Source organism: Schistocerca serialis, chromosome 6 (genome assembly GCF_023864345.2).
Source record: "Schistocerca serialis cubense isolate TAMUIC-IGC-003099 chromosome 6, iqSchSeri2.2, whole genome shotgun sequence".
Lineage (NCBI taxonomy): Eukaryota > Metazoa > Arthropoda > Insecta > Orthoptera > Acrididae > Schistocerca > Schistocerca serialis.
Window position 1 is genome coordinate 684,698,771 of NC_064643.1, and position 23,482 is coordinate 684,722,252.

Sequence of the window (23,482 nt, forward strand, 5' to 3'; positions counted from 1 at the left end):
CATGTCTTAATAACAAAGTAAAATAAGAAAAGAGTAGAGAAACAGTAAGTGAAAGATTGTTCAAGAGAGGACAGACAATTGTTATGGGAAGGAAAGATGTGTATATAAACATATGTAAGACATGTATACTGATAAGATATGAAATGTTATTATGAGTGATATTATTTGCACAATGATTATGTATAAAATATCTCGTGTTCGATCTGAGGGGGGGGGGATACATTCTGACGACTTAAAGTGTGAGTGTGGATCTGGGTTATATTGGCTTATTCCCCCAAACCACCTTCCACTTCTTCATGAGATGACTTACTTGGAATTTGCAGCCACTCTTCTTTACTGAATAGCCAGCTGCTGGAAACCCTCTTGACTTCTCCTCCATTGAATAATGCTAGGTACAGGAACTTTTAGACTCTTTCTACTTATGAGATAAGTAGACATACAAACTTTACTTTTTGTCAACTAACAATGTATTTGACCTCCATACACAATAAAAATTTCACTTTCCACATGAATATGTAGCTTCCTGCAAGTCTCTCATACAGTCGGACTTTAGAAACAAATTGAATTACAGTTAAAAGAAAGTTGGCTTGGTTACCATGACCTTTCTTAACATGAATCATAAAATGAGTCTTGCCTCTAACAAGGTTGCGTCAAGAGTCTACAAGAGTACTTTTTCAATTGTTCTCATTTTAATAACAATAGTCAATGACACAATAAGCACAGAGCTGCATATAAACTCCATGGTTCTTCCTTACACACTCACTAAAACATCTATGGATTGCCCAACAGGTACTTTATGGTGCTGTCCGACCACCACGTCTACTTTCTTCCCGCGACTGATTTTAAATCTGCACACACAAACATGTGCCGCACAGTAGATAGGATTCTACCATCCCACACTCACATACAGAATATCATGTGTTCAAGATGGTAGGGGGCTGAGTGGTTCTAGAATTTACACAGAAATTCTTGAATTACTACAATTGAGGGTTGTAGTATATTCCTGGAGTCATCATTTAAAGGCGGTTCTTGAAATTTTGTTAACAGACTTCCTCAGGGTAGTTTACATCTGTCTTCAAGAGTCTTCTAGTTCAGTTCCTTCAGTATCTCTGTGAAACTCTCCTATGGATTAAACAAACCTGAGACCATTGACTCTGACTTTCTCCGTATACATTCGATATCCTTGTTAGTTCTATCTGGTACGTGCCCCACACCCTTGAGGAATATTCGAGAACTGGTCACATCAGTGTTTTGTAAGCAATCTCCTTGAAGGACTGATTGCACTTCCCTAGTAGTCTACCAATAAACTAAGGTCTACCACCTGCTTTACCTACGACTGAACCTGTGTGATCATTTCATTTCATATCCCCACAAAATGTTACACCCAGGCATTTGAATGAGTTGGTCAATTCCAATAGTGACTCATTCATTTTATAGTCATAGGATAGTACATTCTTTTTCTTCTTGTAAAGTTGACAATCTCTGGACCACTTTGAAATCTTATCAAGATCTGATCGAAAATTTTTTCAGCTTCTTTCAGATAGTACTTCATTATAGATAACTGCATCATGTGAAAAAAGGCTGATTTTACTATTACTATTGTCTTCAAGGTCATTAATATACAATATGAACGTCAGCGGTCCCAACACACTTCCCTGGGATGAGAATGACTCTCCATTCAAGATAACATGCTGCATGCTCTCTATCAAAAAGTTCTCAATCCAGTCACAAATTTCAGTTGATATTCCATACGATCATACTTTTGACAATAAGCATAGGTGTGGTACTGAGTAAAATGCTTTTTGGAAATCAAGAAATACAGCATCTACCTGATAGCCTTGATCCGAAGGTTTCAGTATGTCATGTGAGAAAAGTGCGTGTTGGGTTTCACATGATCAATGTTTTCAAAATCCATGCTGGTTGGCATTGAGGAGTTCATTCTTTTCAAGATACCTCATCATGTTGAGTTCAGAATGTCTTATAAGATCCTACAACAAATTGATGTCAAGGATACTGGATGGTAGTTGTGTGGATCACTTCTACTACCCTTCTTGTAGATGGGTGTGACCTGTGCCTTTTTCCAAGAACTAAAAACCAACAAATCTTGAAGGCCCAACTGTACTGACCAGCTGCAGTGTCATCCACAGTCCATAGGCGACTCCAGATACGGATATGGAGAGGCATGTGATCAGTGCTCCCAGCCATTGGCAGTTTTCATGACCAGTGGCGCTACTTCTCTTTCAAGTAACCCTCAAATGGCCTCACAAGGGCTGTGTGCACCCCACTTGCCAGATGGTGACCCATCCAAGTTCTAGCCAAGCCTGAAATTGCTTAACTTTGGTGAACTGATGGGAACCAGTGTTACCTCTGCGGCAAGGCCATTGGCTTTTCTAGAGAACTGGGCATAGTTTTTTGTTTGAGGGATCTACAATAGATTATAGTTAGAAGAGAGGCTAAATCAGATGGAAATTCAATACAGAATCTGACAGGAACTCCATCAGGCCCCGGATCTTTGTTCAGCTTTAATGATTACAGCTGTTTCTCAACTCCAATGGCACTAATACTTCTTTCATTCATCTTTTCAGTGGTATGAGGGTTGAAATGATGTAATTCGTCTTGGTTTTCCATTTTAAAGGAACATTTTAAAATGGAGTTAAGCATTTTTCACTCTCAGTTCCTGTCTCATTTGCTAGGGATTGGACCCTAACTCTGGTGCCACTAACAGCCTTTACACATATCCCGAATTTCTTTGGGGTCTGTAAAAGATCACTTGACAATATTCTGCTACAGCAGTCATTGAAGGCATCATGCATTGCTCTCTTGACAGCCAAATGTGTTTCATTCAGTACCTCTCTATCTATAACCCTACACTTTATTTTGCACTTATTGTGCAATAATCTGTTTTTTTTTTTTTTTTTTTTTTTTTTTTTTTTTTAGTGACTGTATATCGTGGAGGTTTTCCTCCCGTTATGAACTGTCCTACGGTAATGGTGCCAAATGCCCAAATATGACTTTCATATGCCCATAGGGGTTGGAGATGGCATCACATGGCGCTGGACCTCACTGGGTACATATCTATCCAGTACATGATCAACTATTCTTTTAAACTTGAGCCAGAGTTCCTCTGAATGCTCCTGACCTGTGCTGAATGTTTCATGTTCCTCATTGAGATATAACACCACTGATCTTTTTAATTTAGTTTACTGAAGATATATATCTTTCTTCTTGTTTTAGTTGTCCTTTGAACTTTGGTAATCATTGTTGTCACAACTGTGTCATGGCCACTGATACCAGTTACCAGTTTCCATGTGGACACCCTCAAAGGGTTCAGGTCTATTTGTTGCCATTAGATCTAATATATTTCCATAATGAGTTTGGTTCCAAACTATTTGTTCTAGGTAGTTTTCAGAGAAGGCATTTAGTAAAGTTTCACAGAATGTCTTATCACGCCCAATTAATTTTCCCAATTAATTGTAGGATAATTAAAGTCTCCACCAATGATTACCAGTGATTCTAGTTTATTTAATAGAATCTTATGTTTAGTAGTGTTAAAAGCCGTAGAAAGATCTAAGAATATGCCCGTCATACACATCATTGTCCGGAGCATCAAGTACCATTTGGTGAATTCTGTTATGGCCAGTTCTATACTTTTACTGCTTCAGAACCCAACCTCTAATTGACTTACAAGGTTGTATTTATTTAATTATTTCATTAATCTGTCTTTGACAATGTGATTCTATTATTTTTGAGAAAGATGACATCAGAAAAATGGGCTGGTACTTTTCCATGGCTTCTACATTATCTTTTTTTAGCAAAGACACAATCTTGGCTGTTTTAAATACTCAGAAAATTTCCCTGATGCAAATGATTCATTTATTATGTTTGTTGAGGGAGCTTGTATACTTCATGTGTATTATGTCAGCAGGCATATTGGTACATCATCTAAGCTTAGAGACTTTTTATTTCTTTATGTTTTGTACAATTTTACTGACATCATTCTCTGTGGTTGGTAGTAACATAATGTAGTACTTATTGTATAATTATTTACCAGTGTTATATTTGGTTTTGGAAATTTTTGTTGAAATCTCTAGGCAATACTTAAAAATTGCTCATTCGCATAGTGTGCTTGGTGGAGTGGATCACTTATTGTTTTATCCCTCTCCCTTATCAATATGTTCTTATGCTTTTATTTGTCTCTCCCAGTTTCTTATTTAATGATATCCCAGACTGCTTTGCTTTTATTCTCTGTGTTGTACACTGTTTTGTCATTGAAATTACTTTTTTTTCAACAGTTAGCTCCTTCCTATAGATCGTTTTGACCTTACAATAGAAATTTAGGAGATAAGGAGGCTTGTACAGGGTAGAGTAGCACGGAGAGTTCCATCGCACCAGTCTTCAGACTGAAGACCATAACAACAACAACAACAACACAGCCTTATTGAAGTAATTGATTGGGACATTCGAGATCAGGATGATGCTGAGTGACAAGAGGTATACTCCTAAGTTGCTTTTTGGAGGGATCAGCAGTACCAGGATTGGATGTGATTGCCTGTGAACTCTGCTTTGAATTAAGCTGATGGGATAATTGCATGTAGTGAAGAAGGCTGAAGTCAGAATGATGGAGTACTGCTGTACAGAGTCTGCATCTTAACAAATACACTTGCCTTGAATGCTCAGGCTGTATGGGTCAAACTATCTAACATGGAAAGGACAGCTACTGTCAAAAAATAAGTATGGTTGTTTGTTTGTAGATTTAATGTAAACAGCTGTGTGTAGCTGACCTTAGTGAGGATGAGGTCAACATGAATGAAAGTGACATGGGATTCACAACAGGACCACGTGAAATTTAATTGGGAGAATGTGTTTAGAGGTTACAAAAATTTTAAAAGGTCAGCCTAACCTGAATTCATATGGCTGATATGTCATAAATGTATCTAAACCAAAATGGAGGCTTATGGAACCAGGAAGAGCCCCTCTACATAACCCATGAAAAGGTTGACATAGGAGGGAGCCATCCAGGTTCCCATGGCAGTACCCCTGAGCTGTTTGTGTGTCTTCCCCTTAAAGGTAAAATAGTTGTTGGTGAGTATAAATTTGATTGAGGTGAGGAAGGTCATCGTAAGTTTGGAATCAGGTGGGTGCTAATTTTCAGCAACAGACAGGCCACGCACATGGAGAATGTCGGTACAGAGAGAGCAGGCATCAAGCAAGGCATGTGGTGGGAGTGGGACGGGCACTGATTTCAGATGATCTAGGAAACAGTTGATGTCTTTAATGTAGGAGGGAAGTCTTTATACTATAGATTGCAGGTGTTGATCAACCAAGGCAGAGATACCTTCAGTGGCTGCTTTGAAGCCAGCAACAATGGAACATTATAATGAATAGGTTTGTGGATCTTAGAAAGAAGGTAAAAGTTGGGAGTGTGTGGTCTGGGTGAGGTAAGAAATGGTGTGGATTGAGGTGTTAATTCAAAAGCAGATCTCCCAGGTGGTCACATCCAATCGTGGTACTGCTGATCCCTCCAAAACCAACCCAGGAGTACACCTCTTGTCTTGTCGGTACTATCCTGGTTGTGAATGTATTGGTCAATTACTTTGACAAGACTGCAACGCCTTGAGATCATGCCCTGAAATGAGGTCCATTCTGCCTGACATTTATCTCAGCACACATAGAATAGCTTCTCGTCAGCCCTCAGGCCCCACAGAATCCCGGTCATACACTATGCTCCTTCTGCACCCATTTCTCAGTCCTATGACTTCTACCCCAATGACCATCCCAACTGTAAGAATTATCTGATGCAGTGTGCTATCACCACCTATACCAGCCCTGTAACTGGCAAAACATATAATATCAAAGGGAGAGTCACTCGTGTAACAACATGTATCATGTGCCAGCTGTTACATAAATATTGTTCAGCCATCTGTATAGATATGACCACGTTTGTGTTATCAGTTAAGATGAATGGACATAGACAGAGGCTGTATACTGGTAACATGCAGCATCCAGTTGCAGAGCACACACTACAGCATGAACGTTGTGACCTCAGTACCTATTTCACCACAAGCGCCATCTGAATTCTTCCTCGTAACACTAGTTTTGAAGAACTCTGCGGGTGGGAACTGGCACTACTACATGTGCTCTCTTGTTGCCACCCACCTGGCCTAAATTTCCTTTCAGCTCTGTAGTCCAGTGTTTCTTTTTGGTAACTGTTCCTTTTATTTGCTCCCCTTTTATTACTCTTTTTATATCTTTTGTTTCCTGACCCCTCTGTTTTTTCCCGCCCCACTCCCCTCTCCATTCATATGCCTACCAGCTATAATGAACATAGATTTCCACTCTTATTAACTCTTCTGGGTTCTGGGCAGCTTTTCCATAACTCTCCCCATTTCCTAAACCTTGTACCAGTCTTTTTCCTTCATCCCCATTCCATTCTCTTAAACTCTTCTGCCAAAAGGAGGAGCCACTGGCTCTGAAAGCTTGCACCATTCCACATTCTTAATATGTGTTTTCTTCTGCCACTTGCTTGGTGAGTAGATTTTTTTATCTATCCAATTATATTATACTTTCAGACACTGATATATGATGTAGAAATTTACAATTTAAATCTTTTTGAACAGTGACCTACAGTTGGCTGTTCTTCTTGCTTTAGCCTTTATTCTGATGGTTATTTTTGCAGTTTGAAGATTTAATTTCATCACCCTATTGACCCCATAATTCTATTGCATGTATCACCAAGCACTGAAATATGAGAAATAGGCCATTTGCATACTATCATCCACTACTAGTGGTTTAATGTTTAAGAGAACAAATATGACTGAACTTCATTTCCTAGTTATAGTAGTAATGTGGTTTTTCCACAGTAATCAGTTATCTATGGTAACTCTAAGAATTTTGTCTTTTGAGCTACTGAAATATGAGAAATAGGCCATTTGCATACTATCATCCACTACTAGTGGTATAATGTTTAAGAGAACAAATATGACTGAACTTCATTTCCTAGTTATAGTAGTAATGTGGTTTTTCCACAGCAATCAGTTATCTATGGTAACTCTAAGAATTTTGTCTTTTGAGCTACATTTATACCCAGTGCTTGTGATTGTGAGGCTTCCTCTACTCTTCTTTTTTTGTTCTTGAACAGTGTTGTTTAAGTTTCCTCACTATTGAGAATTAGCCAGTGTTTCCAAGCCATTGAATGATATACCCAAGAATCATTTTGCTTTATGTTAAGGTATCCTGTAAATGGTCATGCTGTGGTATCATCTGCAAAAAGAATAAGTTTGCTTTCACTGTTAAAGAGTTAAATCATTTACATATATCAGTAACAATGGGGTCCTAATATACTACCCGGTGGTGTGCCATGACATATTTGTCAAAATTCTGATAAATATTTATTTTCTTTGAATTATATTCCTACTGTTTGTTTTCTATTTTGAAGATATGATCCAATTATACTAAGAGCTTTTCCAAATAATCCCATAGTGATCAAATTTCCTTATGTACATGTTATGGTCTACGAGGTCAAAAGCTTTTGATAAGTCACAAAACATACCAAGAGGATTTTGGCCTTGCCCTAATTCCAATAAGATTATAATTATAAGCTTAGATGCAGCTAAAACTATTGGTTTTCCTTTCTGGAACCCAAACTGTCTATAATTTATGATGCTATTTCTTTCAAAATGTTTATGGATCTAACATATATTATCTTTTCAAGAGCTTTTAAGAAAATGGGTAAGTAAATAACTCAAACAATTACTCTTCTGTAAAAGTGTCATATGATTTATTTTAACTTTTTTTCTTGGGGATATTGATGGCCTGAGCTAGATTAGATTAGATTAGATTAATACTAGTTCCATGGATCATGAATACGATATTTCATAATGATGTGGAACGAGTCGAATTTTCTAATACATGACATAATTAGGTTAATTTAACAACATACTTAAGTTAATATAACAACTTTATTTTTTGTGTTTTTTGTTTTTCTTTATTTTTATTTTTTTTATTTTTTAAATATTTTTTTTTCTTTCTATTTTTTTCTTAATTTATATCTAAAAATTCCTCTATGGAGTAGAAGGAGTTGTCATTCAGAAATTCTTTTAATTTCTTCTTAAATACTTGTTGGTTATCTGTCAGACTTTTGATACTATTTGGTAAGTGACCAAAGACTTTAGTGCCAGTATAATTCACCCCTTTCTGTGCCAAAGTTAGATTTAATCTTGAATAGTGAAGATCATCCTTTCTCCTAGTATTGTAGTTATGCACACTGCTATTACTTTTGAATTGGGTTTGGTTGTTAATAACAAATTTCATAAGAGAGTATATATACTGAGAAGCTACTGTGAATATCCCTAGATCCTTAAATAAATGTCTGCAGGATGATCTTGGGTGGACTCCAGCTATTATTCTGATTACACGCTTTTGTGCAATAAATACTTTATTCCTCAGTGATGAATTCCCCCAAAATATGATGCCATATGAAAGCAATGAGTGAAAATAGGCGTAGTAAGCTAATTTACTAAGATGTTTATCACCAAAATTTGCAATGACCCTTATTGCATAAGTAGCTGAACTCAAACGTTTCAGCAGATCATCAATGTGTTTCTTCCAATTTAATCTCTCATCAATGGACACACCTAAAAATTTGGAATATTCTACCTTAGCTATATGCTTCTGATTAAGGTCTATATTTATTAATACCTTCTCGACAACCTAACTGAAGTTTGATGCTCTGTATCGTATGCTTGCTACTGCACTAGAAGTGTCAGCAATGAAACTCAATTAACATAAAGCAATTTTCACAATTTTCTAAAACATTTTAAAATTATTTACTTTATTTAGAATGTGTATGTTGATAGGTGCTATCCACAACATCTCTGAAGCATCTAATTTGAATGACACATCTCTTTAAAAATATACAGAGAGTGTGTGCTTTGTGAAACTTTTGAGTGTGACTCACCCAGAATTTATTTTCAGGACATAGAAAATCTGAAGATACATATACACTGCCAGAAATAGAAACTGCTACACTCATTAGGATTACCCATTTGCCATAACAGTCTGTGCCACAGGGAATATCAATGACACATTGTAAATGATAAAAGTGACATTCAAGATACATCATTGCCACATGTTGAAAGGTTGGTAAATAAAAGTGCTGTGTAACAAGCTATAAAGCCAGCCAAATGTTTATACCAATCAAGATAACTCTTTGCTCATACTAATACACTAAAAATAATCAGCAACAGCAAAATTTCTTTAAACTAGGCCAATTTCATTAAATTCATGTTTGGCTCATCTTATAGAAGATCAGTTTGGTCATGCTTTTACTTTAATGATTCACTGAGAAAAAGAAAAGAGGCCCAGAGCATTTCATTTGCATGTTGGAGACATGCCCACTTATGACAAGACTGAGAGGTTTTATTTCAGGTATTTCTATTTTTTTGAGTAGTTTGGGGCACAGTGCCACTAAAAGTGTACTCACTCTGAATGTGAGCCCAAACAAGTATTGTAGCTTAATTTAACTTATATGGGCACTCCAAATTGCAGATTAGACACTACAAAAAATGTTGTCATCAAATGTGATGCAGACAAATTTGAACATGACATCTGCTAACATACAGCAGCAGATATGGATATTACATGTAGATGTACTCTACTGTGTATCGTTGGCTGCTATTTCATTTGTGGGTCTCAGCAAGAAACATCTATTGCCTGTTTCAGTACGTTGAAACTAGAGAGTTCTTTTGCATGGTTTAGAGTAATTAACAGGTAACAGGTAACAGTTTGGCATACAGTAACTGCTTACTTGAACTGTTATAAGTGCTTTCTTTAGAGTAAACCTTACTCAGCATTACTGCTGCTCGTAATAACCGGCATTTTTTGTGCCACACATGACAACTGATCACTGCTTTGTGTAAATGTGTGCCATTATGTATTATGTGGGCTATCATGATTGTCACCACTATCCAGATGGGCAAAACTGGGAACTATACATCTGGAAACACATGCAAATCAGTCAACTGTGCATTAGACACAATTTATAACTTTTACTATGGAACTTGCTACCTGTGTACTACATGAAAGGGACCCTGTCTTTATAAATCTGAACAAGGCTTGCTTTATAGTTTAAACAGAAGTACATTTTCATTTGTAAGATAAATGATAAGATTTAGACATTTTGATAAGGTTAAGTATCCTAAAACAGTGTGCAACTACTACCAAGTTGGATAAAATTTCATACACTGAAAGAGTGTAGCAATTTCCAGTGTCCAGCAGTGTATTTCAAAATGAGTAGTATGTTCTTTCATTACAGAAATTAAGTTATACGGTGGTATAATATATTTTGTGTTCATTTACTATAATTTCTCTCTGTTATGAAATCAACAGCAATTGTTTAAAACTTTATTGTGTAATGTGCTCTTCACTCCAAAATATATCTGTATACTATGAATACTGTTTTCCAACAGTTGTTGCATGGCTCATAATTCCAAACCCATGGTCAGTGACATTCTTTGGTGGATACATTACATATAATTCTTGGAGACTCTTTGTGGCTGTTGGCTCTTTTGCAAGCTTCCTGGCAGCACTTCTCATTTATCTGTGCCCTGAAACGCCCAAGTTTCTTATGACAAAAGGTCGCACAGAGGAAGCATTGGAAGCATTCAAAACTATGTACAAATACAACACCAGAAAAAATCCAGAATCGTATCCGGTTAGTATCTATATGTCATGCATCTCATTCATGAAAATACTACTGAGTTCATGAGAATTTGAAAAGTGAATTTTATAAATATATTTATTAGTTATGTATACCAGTGATGATATCAATGAATTTACAGAGAAGTGACAGTAGAAGACTAAATCAACCTAATATAGTATTTTCTACCTTGATTAAATAAAATATTTATAACACAAGGGACTAAGTGCCTCCACAAAAGACACTTTTAATTACTATTTTGTTCTTGTTTAGTACATAATCAGTACATACATATCACATTAATTAATGAATTTTAAAGTCACACAATGCATAACATTTGTCGCAGCCCATGCCTGCGAGTATAAAGACTTTCCTTAGATGTTGTTTTTATCTTAAAATAGAGTACTTATTTATTCAATCCCCATGTATTTCTTGAGGGAAACTGTAGAATGGAAATATGCAGTGAATCAAGAACTCAGTTTTTCAACTTATTTGTACTAATCCAGTAACTGGTCAGATAAAAAAATCTAGTTACCAAGCAGTGGCAAGAGAACACATGTATAAAGGTATTTAAATTTCCAAGCTTTTGGAGCCAGTGGCTCCTTCTTCTGGCAGAAGGAATGAAAGAGAAGGAGGAGGGGTGAAGGTAAAGGACTCCTGAGGTTTAGCAAAGGGGGTGAGTTTGGAAAAGTTGCCCAGAACCCTGGTAAGGGGAGATTTACCAAGCAGAAAGTATTTCCTTCTTAGCTCATCTGGTAAGTCAACCTCAACCAGGGGTTCTGGACCTCTTTCCCAAATGCTTAACATTTGCTAAACCTCACCAGTCTGTTTCCTTCATCCCTCTTGCTTCTCTTTCAACCCATTTGCCAGAAGAAGGAGTCACTGGCTCTAAAAGCATTGGGTGGAGGGTGTGGGGATAGTATGTCACTGTAGGTTGGGGCCAGGATAATTATGGAAGCAGAGAATATGTTGTAAGAATAACTGCCATCTGTACAATACAGAAAAGCTGGTGGTGAAGGAGAGGATCCAGATGGTTTGTTCAAGTGCATGTTGTGCCAGAGGGTGAGACTTTGCTCTTGGCCACAGTTTGGCAGTGCCCATTCATCCTGTTGGACAGCTGGTTGCAGCAGAGCTGGTAAATGACATGGCTGCTTTCACAAGTGGCTTGGCCCTGATGGGATAGGATAAACTTTGACAGGACTGGAAGAGGAAGTGCTGGGTGGATAGATTGCAACTGGGTCTTCCACAGGAATATGATACTTGTGGCAAAGGGTTGGGATTGGGAGTGGCATAGGGGTGAACTAGGATGTTGTGAAGGTTGGGTGGACAACAGAACATCACATTAGGAGGGGTGGGAAGGATCTTGGGTAGGATGTCCTTCATTTCAGGGTATGATGATAGGTATCAAAGCCCTAGTGAAGGATGTGCTTCAGTTGTTCCAGCCTGTGGTGGTATTGGGTGGCAAAGAGGGACTCTTTTGTGCCTGTTTCTTGGAGGTGGTGGGAGGATTAGGGGTGTGAGGATTGATTTGTTTTTGGTCTAGGTTTGAGGAATAGTGCCTGTCTGTGAAGGTGTTGGTGGGACCCTCAGCATACTGAGCAAGGGAGGTCTTGTCACAGCAGATACACCATCCCCTGGTGGTCAGGTTATACGGAAGGGATTTTTTGGTATGAAAGGGATGACAGCTATCGAAATGCAGGTGCTGTTGGTGGGTGGTGGGTTCAATGTGGACAGAGGTGTAGACGGAGCCATCAGAGAGGTGGTGGTCAACATCTAGGAAGATGGCATGCTGGGTTGAAGAGGACCACATGAAGTGCATGGGCGAGAAGGTGTTGATGTTGTGAAGGAATGAAGATAGAGTGTTTTGGCCCTTAGTCCAGATCATGAAGATATCATTAATGAGCCTGAACCAGACCAGGGGTTATGTGTTTTGGGAGTCCCGGAAGGGCTCCTCTACACAGTCCATAAACAGGTTGGCAAAGAAGGGTGCCATGTGGGTACCTACGGCTGTGTCACAGATTTGTTTGTATACTTCCCCTTCAGAAGTGGTTGTGGGTTAGGATGAAGTTAGTAAGGTGTACAAGGAATGAGGCAGTGGATCTGGAGTCTGAAGGACATTGGGAAAGGTAGTGTTCAATAGCAGTAAGACCGTGGGCGCGAAGGATGCCGATGTGCAGGGAGGTGGCGTCAGCAGTGATGAGCAGGGATCCAGGAGGTAAAGGAGTGGGGATAGTGGAGGGTCAGGAAAGTGAGTGAAGGAAGTGCTTGGTGTCTTTCACATGGGAGGCTAGATTACAAGCAGTTGGTTGGAGGTGTTAGTAAATGAGAGCTGAAATTTTTTCATTGGGGGGCACAACGACCAGCCACAGTGGGGGGTCCAGAATTCTTGGGTTTGTGAATTTTGGGGAGCATGCAGCAGGCGGGTGTACAGGGTGTCATAGAGGTAAGGAGTGAAATAGATTCAGGGGAGAGGTTCTGGGAAGGGCCTGAGGTTTTAAACAGGGATTGGTGGTTGTGTTGTACTTCTCAGATGGGATTACTGTGGCAGAGTTTATAGATGGAGAAGTCAGATAGTTCTCAGAGGCCTGCTGCCAGGTAGACACTGCAGTTCATAACAACAGTGATGGAACCCAAATATGTTTCAAGCTATAGAACAATGCAACAGTATTATTAGTACCAAAGTGATACTCTCTTAAGGCCACAGAATAGTGTGAAAGAGCTTATAACAATATTGCACTACAGAGACAAAGAATATATTATCCCAATAACTCTGACCTGGTTCACAGATCTTTGGTACTGACTTTTGCCATTAATGCATTGGCTACTAAGTTAGCAATTAATTCAAATGCAGGCACTGCTGCAATCTATGATAAAGTCATAGTAATTCAAGATTATATTACATTCTGTTACTCTAGCCACGATCTGTTGTGTTAAAGCAATGATTGTGGGTGCTGTGACTGGCATTCCATCTACAGATCCATAAATATTGCAGGCAATAAATACAAATACTTAACTAATGGTCTTTTAATTAATTTTTGAAATTTTTTGTTTGAAGTCCACTATAAAAGGCCAGATACATCCAAAAATAAAACAGAGAAATAAATGAATAGTTTAGGTACTCAATTAATAACTACTGTATTCTGACAAATAATTTATGGGTGCAAGTATGTTCTTGGTGACTTACAGTCCACCTTCTAAATTACTGAACAGTGGAAATATGAACTTATATTTGGGAGTGGCAATCTTGTGCACTGATATTTACTGCATACAGAGTGGAGGACCATGCAGTGTGTCTTAGTTTGAACCACAAGTGACAGAGTTTACATCTGAAAACTTCTACTAAGAGACTATTTCTATGGATAATTACCATAGGCATCGAACCTTATAAAAGCAGTATTCAATTGATTTCAGTGGTTTCCAGTTTTTTCAACAACTCTATTCAAGAATAAATTCTTCAGACAGACAGAGCTTCAGCATAAGTATAGTTGCAGTTGAAAACAGTTCCTAACAAAGCAAAGTCTGGACTAAACCATCAGAATTAAAGAATATGTATTCAATATTTTCTATCAAACTTGAGATGCTTCAAATGCAAAAATGAAGAATTTGATATATCACTACAGCAAAAATCACAAGTTTTGCTTATTCGAACAGTGTATGGATATTGCAGAAATTGAACCAAACAACTGAAAATCCAGAACAGAATGACAATGTAATATAGGTCAGATTGCTACTCACCCCATAGAGGAACCACTGGGTTGCAGACATGCACACAGAATCTAGACTTTTAGATATTGCAAAGTATCGGACAGAGTCCTTAAACAGATGTAGATCACTTGTGCTGAATGTCCCTGTTATTACATTGGCCAGACAGGAAGGGCCCTGTCTGTTAGGTTTAAAGAGCATCTGCCAACTAAAAGCAGTGATGGAACATGAGGATCTATATTTGCTGAACATCTTGTCCAAATGGCCCATGGTCCCAAGCCTCTAAAAGATGCAGAACCTCTGCATAAGGAAGTCAGAGGATGTAAATTAGACACCCGTGAAGAACTGCAAATTTTTAAACATCTTATTATTGGTAGAGAAAATTTACTTAATTATCAGCTCCAACTAAAAAATAGAAATTATTTCAAAGGATTTCAACCTTTTCTCCAGTGTAGTTGACCCACAGTCTACTTCAAATGGCCGATGCTGTTTCCTATCTGCTTTGTCCCTTTATTATAATGTGATTGTACATTGTGTCGCTGTGTATTTTGTATTATACTGGTTATGACACCTAGTTGCTAAAGTGTTTCTTAATTTGCCTGTTTTATGTTTTCATGCCCTGACTTTGTAGCCAGTTCTCCGGCAAATTGTTTAATGTACTGTACCAATAGGTAGGTTTGTCCATTTGTAGGACTGCTTCCCATCACGATTTGTTTACAATTTATGTTTGTTCCAAGTAATTTTTATGTTAATTCACCCTCTAAGTATTTTGACATTTCTAGGCATCAAATTCTGTATTTCATTCTCTGCAAGTGAATACTCATTTTTATAATTTTTATGCAAAGTTCTTTCTCTCTTGCTTTTTCTGTGTTCCACGAAAATTTTTGAATAATATGTACTTTTTTCTTTAGTACAATTAGTGATTTGGAGTATTTCACTTTTTTCCTCCATATCTGTCTTAGGTTAAGAAGTTAGCAGATGAAAGTTGCGTAAACATGGAGTTATCAACAAGCACTGACAATAGAAAGAGTACTTGCTCACAGATAAGGTCTGGTCTGGAAGAAGCAAAGCGACTGTTAGTGAAACCTTTACGGAATAGAACAATCATGATTGTCATAATTCAGTTTTCTACATTACTCAGGTAAGTTTCTGAAGTAGATTTTTAGGCATGCTGTAAAATTATGTTACCTTTGGTCAATATGAATACAGTCAATAATTTCAAAAATAAGGAATATAATTAGTATCTGCTTAGTATAAAAGAAAAGAAAGATGCTCTCCCAAAAGCAGTACCTTCTCTGTTAATTAAAGCCATTATTTACAACAGTTCTACATCTACATCTGCATGTATATTCTGCAAGGCAACTTTCTGTGTGTGGTGTGTGGTGAAAGGTAATTTTGGTAACACTACCATTTTGTCCCTTTTCCATTCCATTCTTGATGATACATGGAAAGAATTACTTTTGGTAAACCTCCTTGTGAGCTATAATTTCTTTTATTTTCCTCATCATGATAATTTCAAAAGATATATGTTAGTGGAAGTAAACTGTTACCTCACATCTTGAAATGTACATTTTGTAATTTTAGCTATGCAACACTTTTGTTAAACAATTTTGCCTTTTAAATACTGGAAAATCCATGATGGAATAATGACAATATTACGAGGGGCATTTGAAAAGTCCATGCAAAGTCTGAGAGATGGCACCACTGGCGCATATTGAAATCGTTCAGTTAGTAGCATCCTTGGAAAGAACACACCCCAAGTTTCAGCCATATTGGTCTATTTCTTTGTGTTTGGCATTCGTGAGAATCAAGGAAGTCAAGCGATTGTCAAAAAAATGGACGAAAAAGAATTTCGTGTGGTGATTAAACATTACTTTATGAAAGGCAAAACGCCTCAGGAGACTAAAGAGAAGCTTGATAAACATTACGGTGACTCTGCACCTTCGATTAGAACAGTTTATAAGTGGTTTCAAAATTTTAAGAGTGGCCATATGGGCACAAGTGATGCTGAACGTTCTGGACGCCCTGTGGAGGTTATGACTCCAGAAATCATTGATAATGATATGGTGATGGAAGACAGAAGAGTTAAAGTGTGCAAGATTGCTAGTGCTGTGGGCATCTCGAATGAATGGGTACATAATATTTTGCATAAACATTTGGACATGAGAAAGCTATCTGCAAGATGGGTTCCACAATTACTCACGCTTGATCAAAAACGAAATCATGTGAAGTGTTGCAAGGATAGTTTGCAGCTGTTCAGGAAGAATCTACAGGACTTTAAGCATCGTTTTGTCACTGTGGATGAAACATAGATACATTACTATACTCCTAAGACCAAACAACAATCTAAACAATGGGTTACCAAGAGAGAATCTGCACCAAAAAAGGTGAAGACCATTCCTTAGGCCGAAAAGGTTATCGCGACTGCCGTTTGGGATTTGCAAGGGATAATCCTCATCAACTATCTGGAAAAGGTGAATATTATTCATTGTTATTGGACCATTTGAAAACCGAGCTGCAAGAAAAACGCCAGAGATTAGACCTCAAAAAAGTCCTTTTCCATCTCAACAATACACCAGCACACATCTCAGCAGTTGTGGTCACAAAATTAATGGAAATAGGATTCCAACTCATTTCACATCTCCCCTATTCTCCACACTTGGCTCCCTCGGACTACTATTAGTTCCCCAATTTGAAGAAATGGGTGGCGGGACAAAGATTTTATTCAAACAAGGAGGTGATTGCAGCAACTAATAGCTATTTTGCAGACATGGACAGGTCCTATTATTTGGAAGGGATCAACAAATTGAAACAGCACTGGACACAGTGTATAAGTCTAAAAGGAAACTATGTCAAAAATAAAAAAGGTTTACCCCAAACACATAAGTAGTTTTTATTTTTGCACAGACCTTTGAAACGCCCCTCGTATGAAAAGGATAGATTACTACTCACCATACAGTGCAGATGCTGAAACACATACAGGCACAACAAAAAGACTGCTAAACAAGTGAACTTTCTGGCAAAAGGCCTTTTCCCAAAATAGACAACACACATACACTCACACAAACACAACTCACAGACACGACCACTGCGTGTGACTGCCAATGCCAGACTGCGAGCAACTGCCCATGATGGGAGAAGCAATTTGGGTGATGGGGGTAAGGAGGAGACAGAGGGGGAGTAATAGCAGGGTAGGTGCGGGGAATGGTAAACTGCTGCTTGTGGGAGTATACAGGGATGTGATGGGAAGAGGATAGGGCAGCTGGTGCAGTCAGGAGGTTAGATGGAGGGCAGAGGGGGAGGAGGGGGGGGGGAGGTAGAGAGTAGAAAAGGAGATAAGTAAGAAGACTCTGAGTACATTGATGGAGTAGAGGGCTGTGCAGTGCTGAAGTGCCAACAGGGACGGACAAATACTAATGAAGGTTGAGGCTAGGAGGGTAATGGGAAAGTAGGATATATTGCTACCTGAGCAGTTCAGAAAAGCTGGTGCTGGTAGAAAAGATCAAGACGACACATGATGTGAAGCAATAATTGAAATGAAGAATGCTGTGTTGGCCAGCATGCTCAGCTCACGGGTGGTCCAACTGTTTCTTGGCCACAGTTTGTCTGTAGCTATTCATACAGACAGATATCTTGTCGGGTGTCATGTGTCCACGTAGACTGTAGCACTGTGGTTGCATCTTAGCTTTTAGATCACATGACTGCTTCCACAGGTTGTCCTGCCTTTGACAGAATAGGTAATGCTTGTTACTGGAAGGAGGTTGTATGTGACAAGTCTTGCATTTAGGTCTACTGCAGGGATATGACCCATGAGGGAAGGGGTTAGGAGCAGGGGTGAAGTAGGAATGGACAAGGACATTGCATAGGTTCAGTGGGCAGCAGAATACTGCTGTGAGAGGGATTGGAAGGACAGTGAGTTGGATACTCCTCATTTTAGGGCACAAAAATAGGCAGTCGTGTGTGTTGTCTACTTCACAAGAAGGTCTTTGGCCGAAAAATTACTTGTGTAGCAGCCTTTTTGTGGTGCCAGTTTGTGACTCAACATCTCCACTATATGGTAAGTAGCAATCTATCATTTTCATAATATTGTCAATTTTGCCTTTTAACCTCACAGTGTATACATCCATGGCCAGTGTTAACTTTAAATTAAACTTTCAGGCTGTGAGACCTATTTTGAGTGCACAGAAGGTGGCCAGTCTAACAACCCTACCACAACAAAGGTCAGAATTTAGTAACAATTGTGGTGTTGCTCACGTTGCTAAATACTGCATTTTTGGGCAACAACTAAGTTATTATGTGGCAGGTGTTATTAGAGCACAGTTAATAAAGTCATTTCATGTAATAATCAAAAAACTAGGCACTCATCTTTTTGTGTTTCACACGCTGGTCTCGTCATAAAATCATGGCTCAATCGTTAAAAATCTAGGTGGTTATGATTCCAAGCTCGGATGCAAAGAGGCCTAGGTTTTATTCTGCTATATTCAAAAGTTATGTAGATGCGCTTCACAAACCATCCTTGAAGATTACACTTTTGCTGGACAATGGTGATGTAAAAAAATAATCAGCACTCCAAAATTAAGTTACACTTCCTTTGAATTGCTTTTATTGCAATATCACATAACACACAAACATCACTTCACAATACAAAACATACTTGAAAACATCTCTCTCACAGTCACTGTTAAAGTTCACATTTTATAAGCGGACTACGTTATGCTTCTTTCCAACATGACATCCAACACTTGACTGTCTCAAGGTCCAACTCTCTAACAACTCAACAACTAACTAACTATCGCTTACGCACCCAAAAATCAGAGTTACAAGTACGTCAAAGATCATAGTGACAAAAGAAAGTATACACATAAGAATAATATCATTGCAATATAAATATATCGATGTATCACAAATGAAATCAAATCTGAATTTTGTCTCAGAAATAAGTTAACTACTTTGCAGAAACACAGTAGAATATAGCTAGTATCGAGAGGTTCAGGTGAGGTGCCATAATGGTTGCATAATTCAAGTACCATTACACCAGATATCTAGCCTCATTGCTCCAACCACACACGAGCAGAGCTGACAGTTATATTAAAAACTCAGTGTATTTTATTGAAAAACTAAAAGATATTAACATGGGCTCAAGTGATTTCCTGATCAGCTGTGATATTGTGTCCTTATTGTGATGTTCCCTGTGAATGAAGCTATTTTGTATATAGTAGATATTTCTCAGATCAATATAGTAGTTTTATTTAGACAGTTTCTCGCTAAAACCTGTTTCCAGAGGAACAATGAATTTTGTGAGCAAATTGACAGGTTTACCATGGACAGCCCTCATAGTCCAGTTGTTGGCAATTTGTTTGTGAAGATTTTTGAGCAGGCATTGCAGGCAGCCAACAAAAGATCAGCAAAGTGATACTGCTAAGTCCATGATACCTTTTTTGTATTGACATGTGGAGAAGAGGTGTTGAATGTCTTCTTGCTACATTTCAATAGCATCAAGCCAAAAATTCAATTTACGATGAAGAAAGAGAGCAATGGGCAACTTCATTTCCTGGATATAGCTGTGATCATAGGTTGGGTTTTAGGCCATAAGGTGTACAGGACAGCTATATGCACTGATAGATGCTGCCATAAGGAATCTAATCATCTCCCAAAACAGAAAAAAAGAATTCTAATTAGAACCTTGGTGGATACAGCTAAAAATTTATGAGGTGATTTATTTGCAAAATGATCTTAATCGCTTGCATATGACCTTTAAGAAAAATGGTTACTCCAGTAAGGAGGTGGATCAAGCACTTCAACCTAGAAGAGCAAAAGCCAGGACTAATGAGGAACAACCACCACCAAATAGGAAATTTTCCATCCCATTTATTGACAAGGTTATGATTTACATTGGGAAAGTTTTGGCCAAGTATGGAGTTGAATCAATGAATACATAAGAAGAGCTAAATTCCAGGTTGTGGGCAAGAATACATGGGAACCACAAGGAGGAAGTATTAACACCTGCTTAGCTTAACACCCAAGGAACTGATACCTCAGACGTATAGACAAATCAGCCTTAGCAGAACATTCTTTTCTGAGATGGAAATCATGATTGAGAATTCAGTGAAATGAGCATTTTAGCAAAGACTACACATTATCATGTGCATATGTGTAGAGAGATCACAGAGATTTATGAATGCCATAATAATTTTAACAGAAAAGAAGGAGGTGTTAAATTAGTTAAAATATGGATATCGACTTTTCACCATCATAGTGATGATTGATTGCTTTTAATAGAGAACAGTAGCACAAGCCAAAGATAATCATGCAGTTGGCATAATGTGGGGAACAGGAATGCCGCCTATGTATTGCTAAAAATTCTGAGACCTCTTAACTCTTGATGCAGTCGCTGTATTACTTCTGAAGATGTCTGTCACAATTGGAGATGAAATGTTAGGGAATGCTTTTATACATCAACTGTCTCTCATTCCAGAAGTTTTAACTAAAATGGAAGTTTCTCTTTTGTTTTTATGTGTATAACATTTCTTTTTATGATACTGAATTTTGTGCTTAATTTTATCTGATACACCTGCATTTTTTAATGAATTCTGATTGTCATTTATGACTTCCTGCCCAAAAAATCAGTTTCTTTCTACCTTTTTATCTTTTTGTTTGTTGCATGTTACAAGTCTATGGTCACTTGAAATTCAGAAGTCAGCTACAACTATTACATCAAATACAATTTCTTTAATGATTCATAAAAAACAGTCAACTATTTTAGTTCCATTTGGTCCAATTTTCTCTTTGTTTTATCCAGGAAGGAACAAACCCACTGTTCGTCTTTGGAAATTCTACTAATGTATGACCTCTCATTTCTGAAATGATAAGTGAGGTTTCCTGCTAACAAGTCATTCTATGGTTTTTGTCCTACTTTCACATTCAAAACTTCTATTATCACCTTGTAATTGAATTTGCTTTCGTTTATTACCTTCTGTAACTCTTGACAATGTTCTTCTAGACTGTGACAAGAATGTGAAAATGTGGTGTGACCAGAACATGGAAATGGATGGTGCATATCGGAGGTCATAGTGAATCTGACTAATACAGCATGCAAAATAACAGAATTTCTATTACTTTTTGAACATACATTGTATGATCTAAAAGTTCATTTAGCCAGAAACTTGCAAACTTCATATTAGTTCTATAATAATTTTATTTCCATTCTTATTCAACTTTGATTCATTCAGTCCAACAATCTCTGACCTCATTTTCATGAGAACTATGATGTATTCACATTTATCAGTCAAAGTTGTTGTATTTAATGTTCTTATATTAATACCAGACATCAGTATTCTCCAGTGTATAATTTTGCCTAAATGAAACATATTACAATCATTTTTTTTTTTAATTTCTGAGACTCAGTTTATATACTGAAGTGTGAAAGTAACTGCTATAGGAATGTGTATTCAAATACAGAGGTATGTAAACAGGCACAATAAAGTGCTGTGGTCGGCAACACCTATATAAGAAGCAAGTGTCTGGCACAGTTGTTGGATCAGCTTTATGGCAGGATATCAAGATGTAAGTGAGTGTGAATGTGGTATTACAGCCAGTGCATGAGCAATGGGAGAAAGCATCTCCAAGGTAGTGATTAAAAGGGGATTTTTCCGTACAACCATTTCACGAGTGTACCTTGAAAATCAGGAATCTGGTAAAACTTCAAATCTCTGATTTCGCTGTGGCTGGAAAAAGATCCTGCAAGATTGGGACCAATAACAACTGAAGAGAATCATTCAATGTGACAAAGTGAAACCTTTCTGCACATTACTGCAGATTTCAATGCTGGGCCATCAACAAGTGTCATCGTGCGAACTCTTCAACGAAACATCATCAATATGGGCTTTCGGAGCCAGCCCACTCGTGTCCCTTGACGACTGCATGACACAAAACTTAATGCCTTGTCTGGGCACATCAATGTCGACATTGGACTATTGATGACTGGAAACATGTTGTCTGGTCAGATGAGTCTCGTTTCAAATTGTATTGAGCAGATGAACATGTATGGTTATGGAGAAAACCTCATGAATCCAGGGACCCTGCATGTCAACAGGGGACTGTTCAAGCTGGTGGAGGCTCTTTAATGGTGTGGGACATGTGCAGTTGGAGTGATATGGGACCCCTCATACGTCTAGATACAACTCTGAAAAGTGACACGTACGTAATCATCCTGCCTGACCACCTGCATCCATTCATATCCATTGTGCATTCTGACAGACTTGGGCAAGTCTAGCAGGACAAAGTGACACCCCACATGACCAGAATTGCTACATAATGGCTCCAGGAACACTCTTCTGAGTTTAAACACTTCCGCTGGCCACCACACTTCCCAGATATGAACATCAATGAGCATATCTGGGATGCCTTGCAACATGCAGTTCAGAAGAGATCTCCACCCCTCATACTTTTACGGATTTATGGACAGCCATGCAGGATTCACAGTGTCAGTTCTCTCCAGCACTACTTCAGACATTAGCTGAGTCCATGCCATGTCATGTTGTGGCACTTCTGCATGCTAGCAGGTGCCCCACACGATGTTAGACAGGTGTACCAGTTTCTTTGGCTCTTCAGTGTAGTTGAAGGTAATTTAAACAGTTTTTTCTATTAGCTGTCTTGCTAAGAGTACCACTTACAAAATTTTTATTTACAGTTAACTTAATTAGTGTTGGTAAATCTCTTCCAAAATACATTGTTGCAGATTACAGTCATATTAACCTCATATTGCAAGGTTACCACTTTTACCACCTCTTCTCTACTTTTTTATTAATTTACACAGTACATATTTCAAGGAAATAAACATTGTAAAATGAGCCTAAATTGTTCCTGTTTACCATTATTTTTCACTGAGAGATATATATTTGCATACATATACACCACAGCTCAATAATTTGGACAACACACATTATTATAACACTATATTATACACAGTTATACTGAGTTAGCAGAAATGAAAGTATGAGTACTTACCCCAGAGGACAAAGTGAAGGGAATGAATGATGCTGCTCTAGTTAGAAGTATGTGTATGTCAGGGGAAAAATTGTCTAT

At 38.0% G+C, this 23,482-nt stretch overlaps 1 protein-coding gene across 1 annotated transcript in view; it reads left to right on the top strand.

The window, feature by feature from the left end:
- Positions 1-23,482, top strand: part of LOC126484386 (synaptic vesicle glycoprotein 2A-like) — a 187,428-nt gene that overhangs the window by 83,279 nt on the left and 80,667 nt on the right. Inside the window, exons 6-7 of the mRNA XM_050107880.1 lie at positions 10,467-10,711; positions 15,361-15,539. Of these exons, the coding sequence (XP_049963837.1) occupies positions 10,467-10,711; positions 15,361-15,539 (424 nt within the window). The remainder of the gene's footprint in view (positions 1-10,466; positions 10,712-15,360; positions 15,540-23,482) is intronic.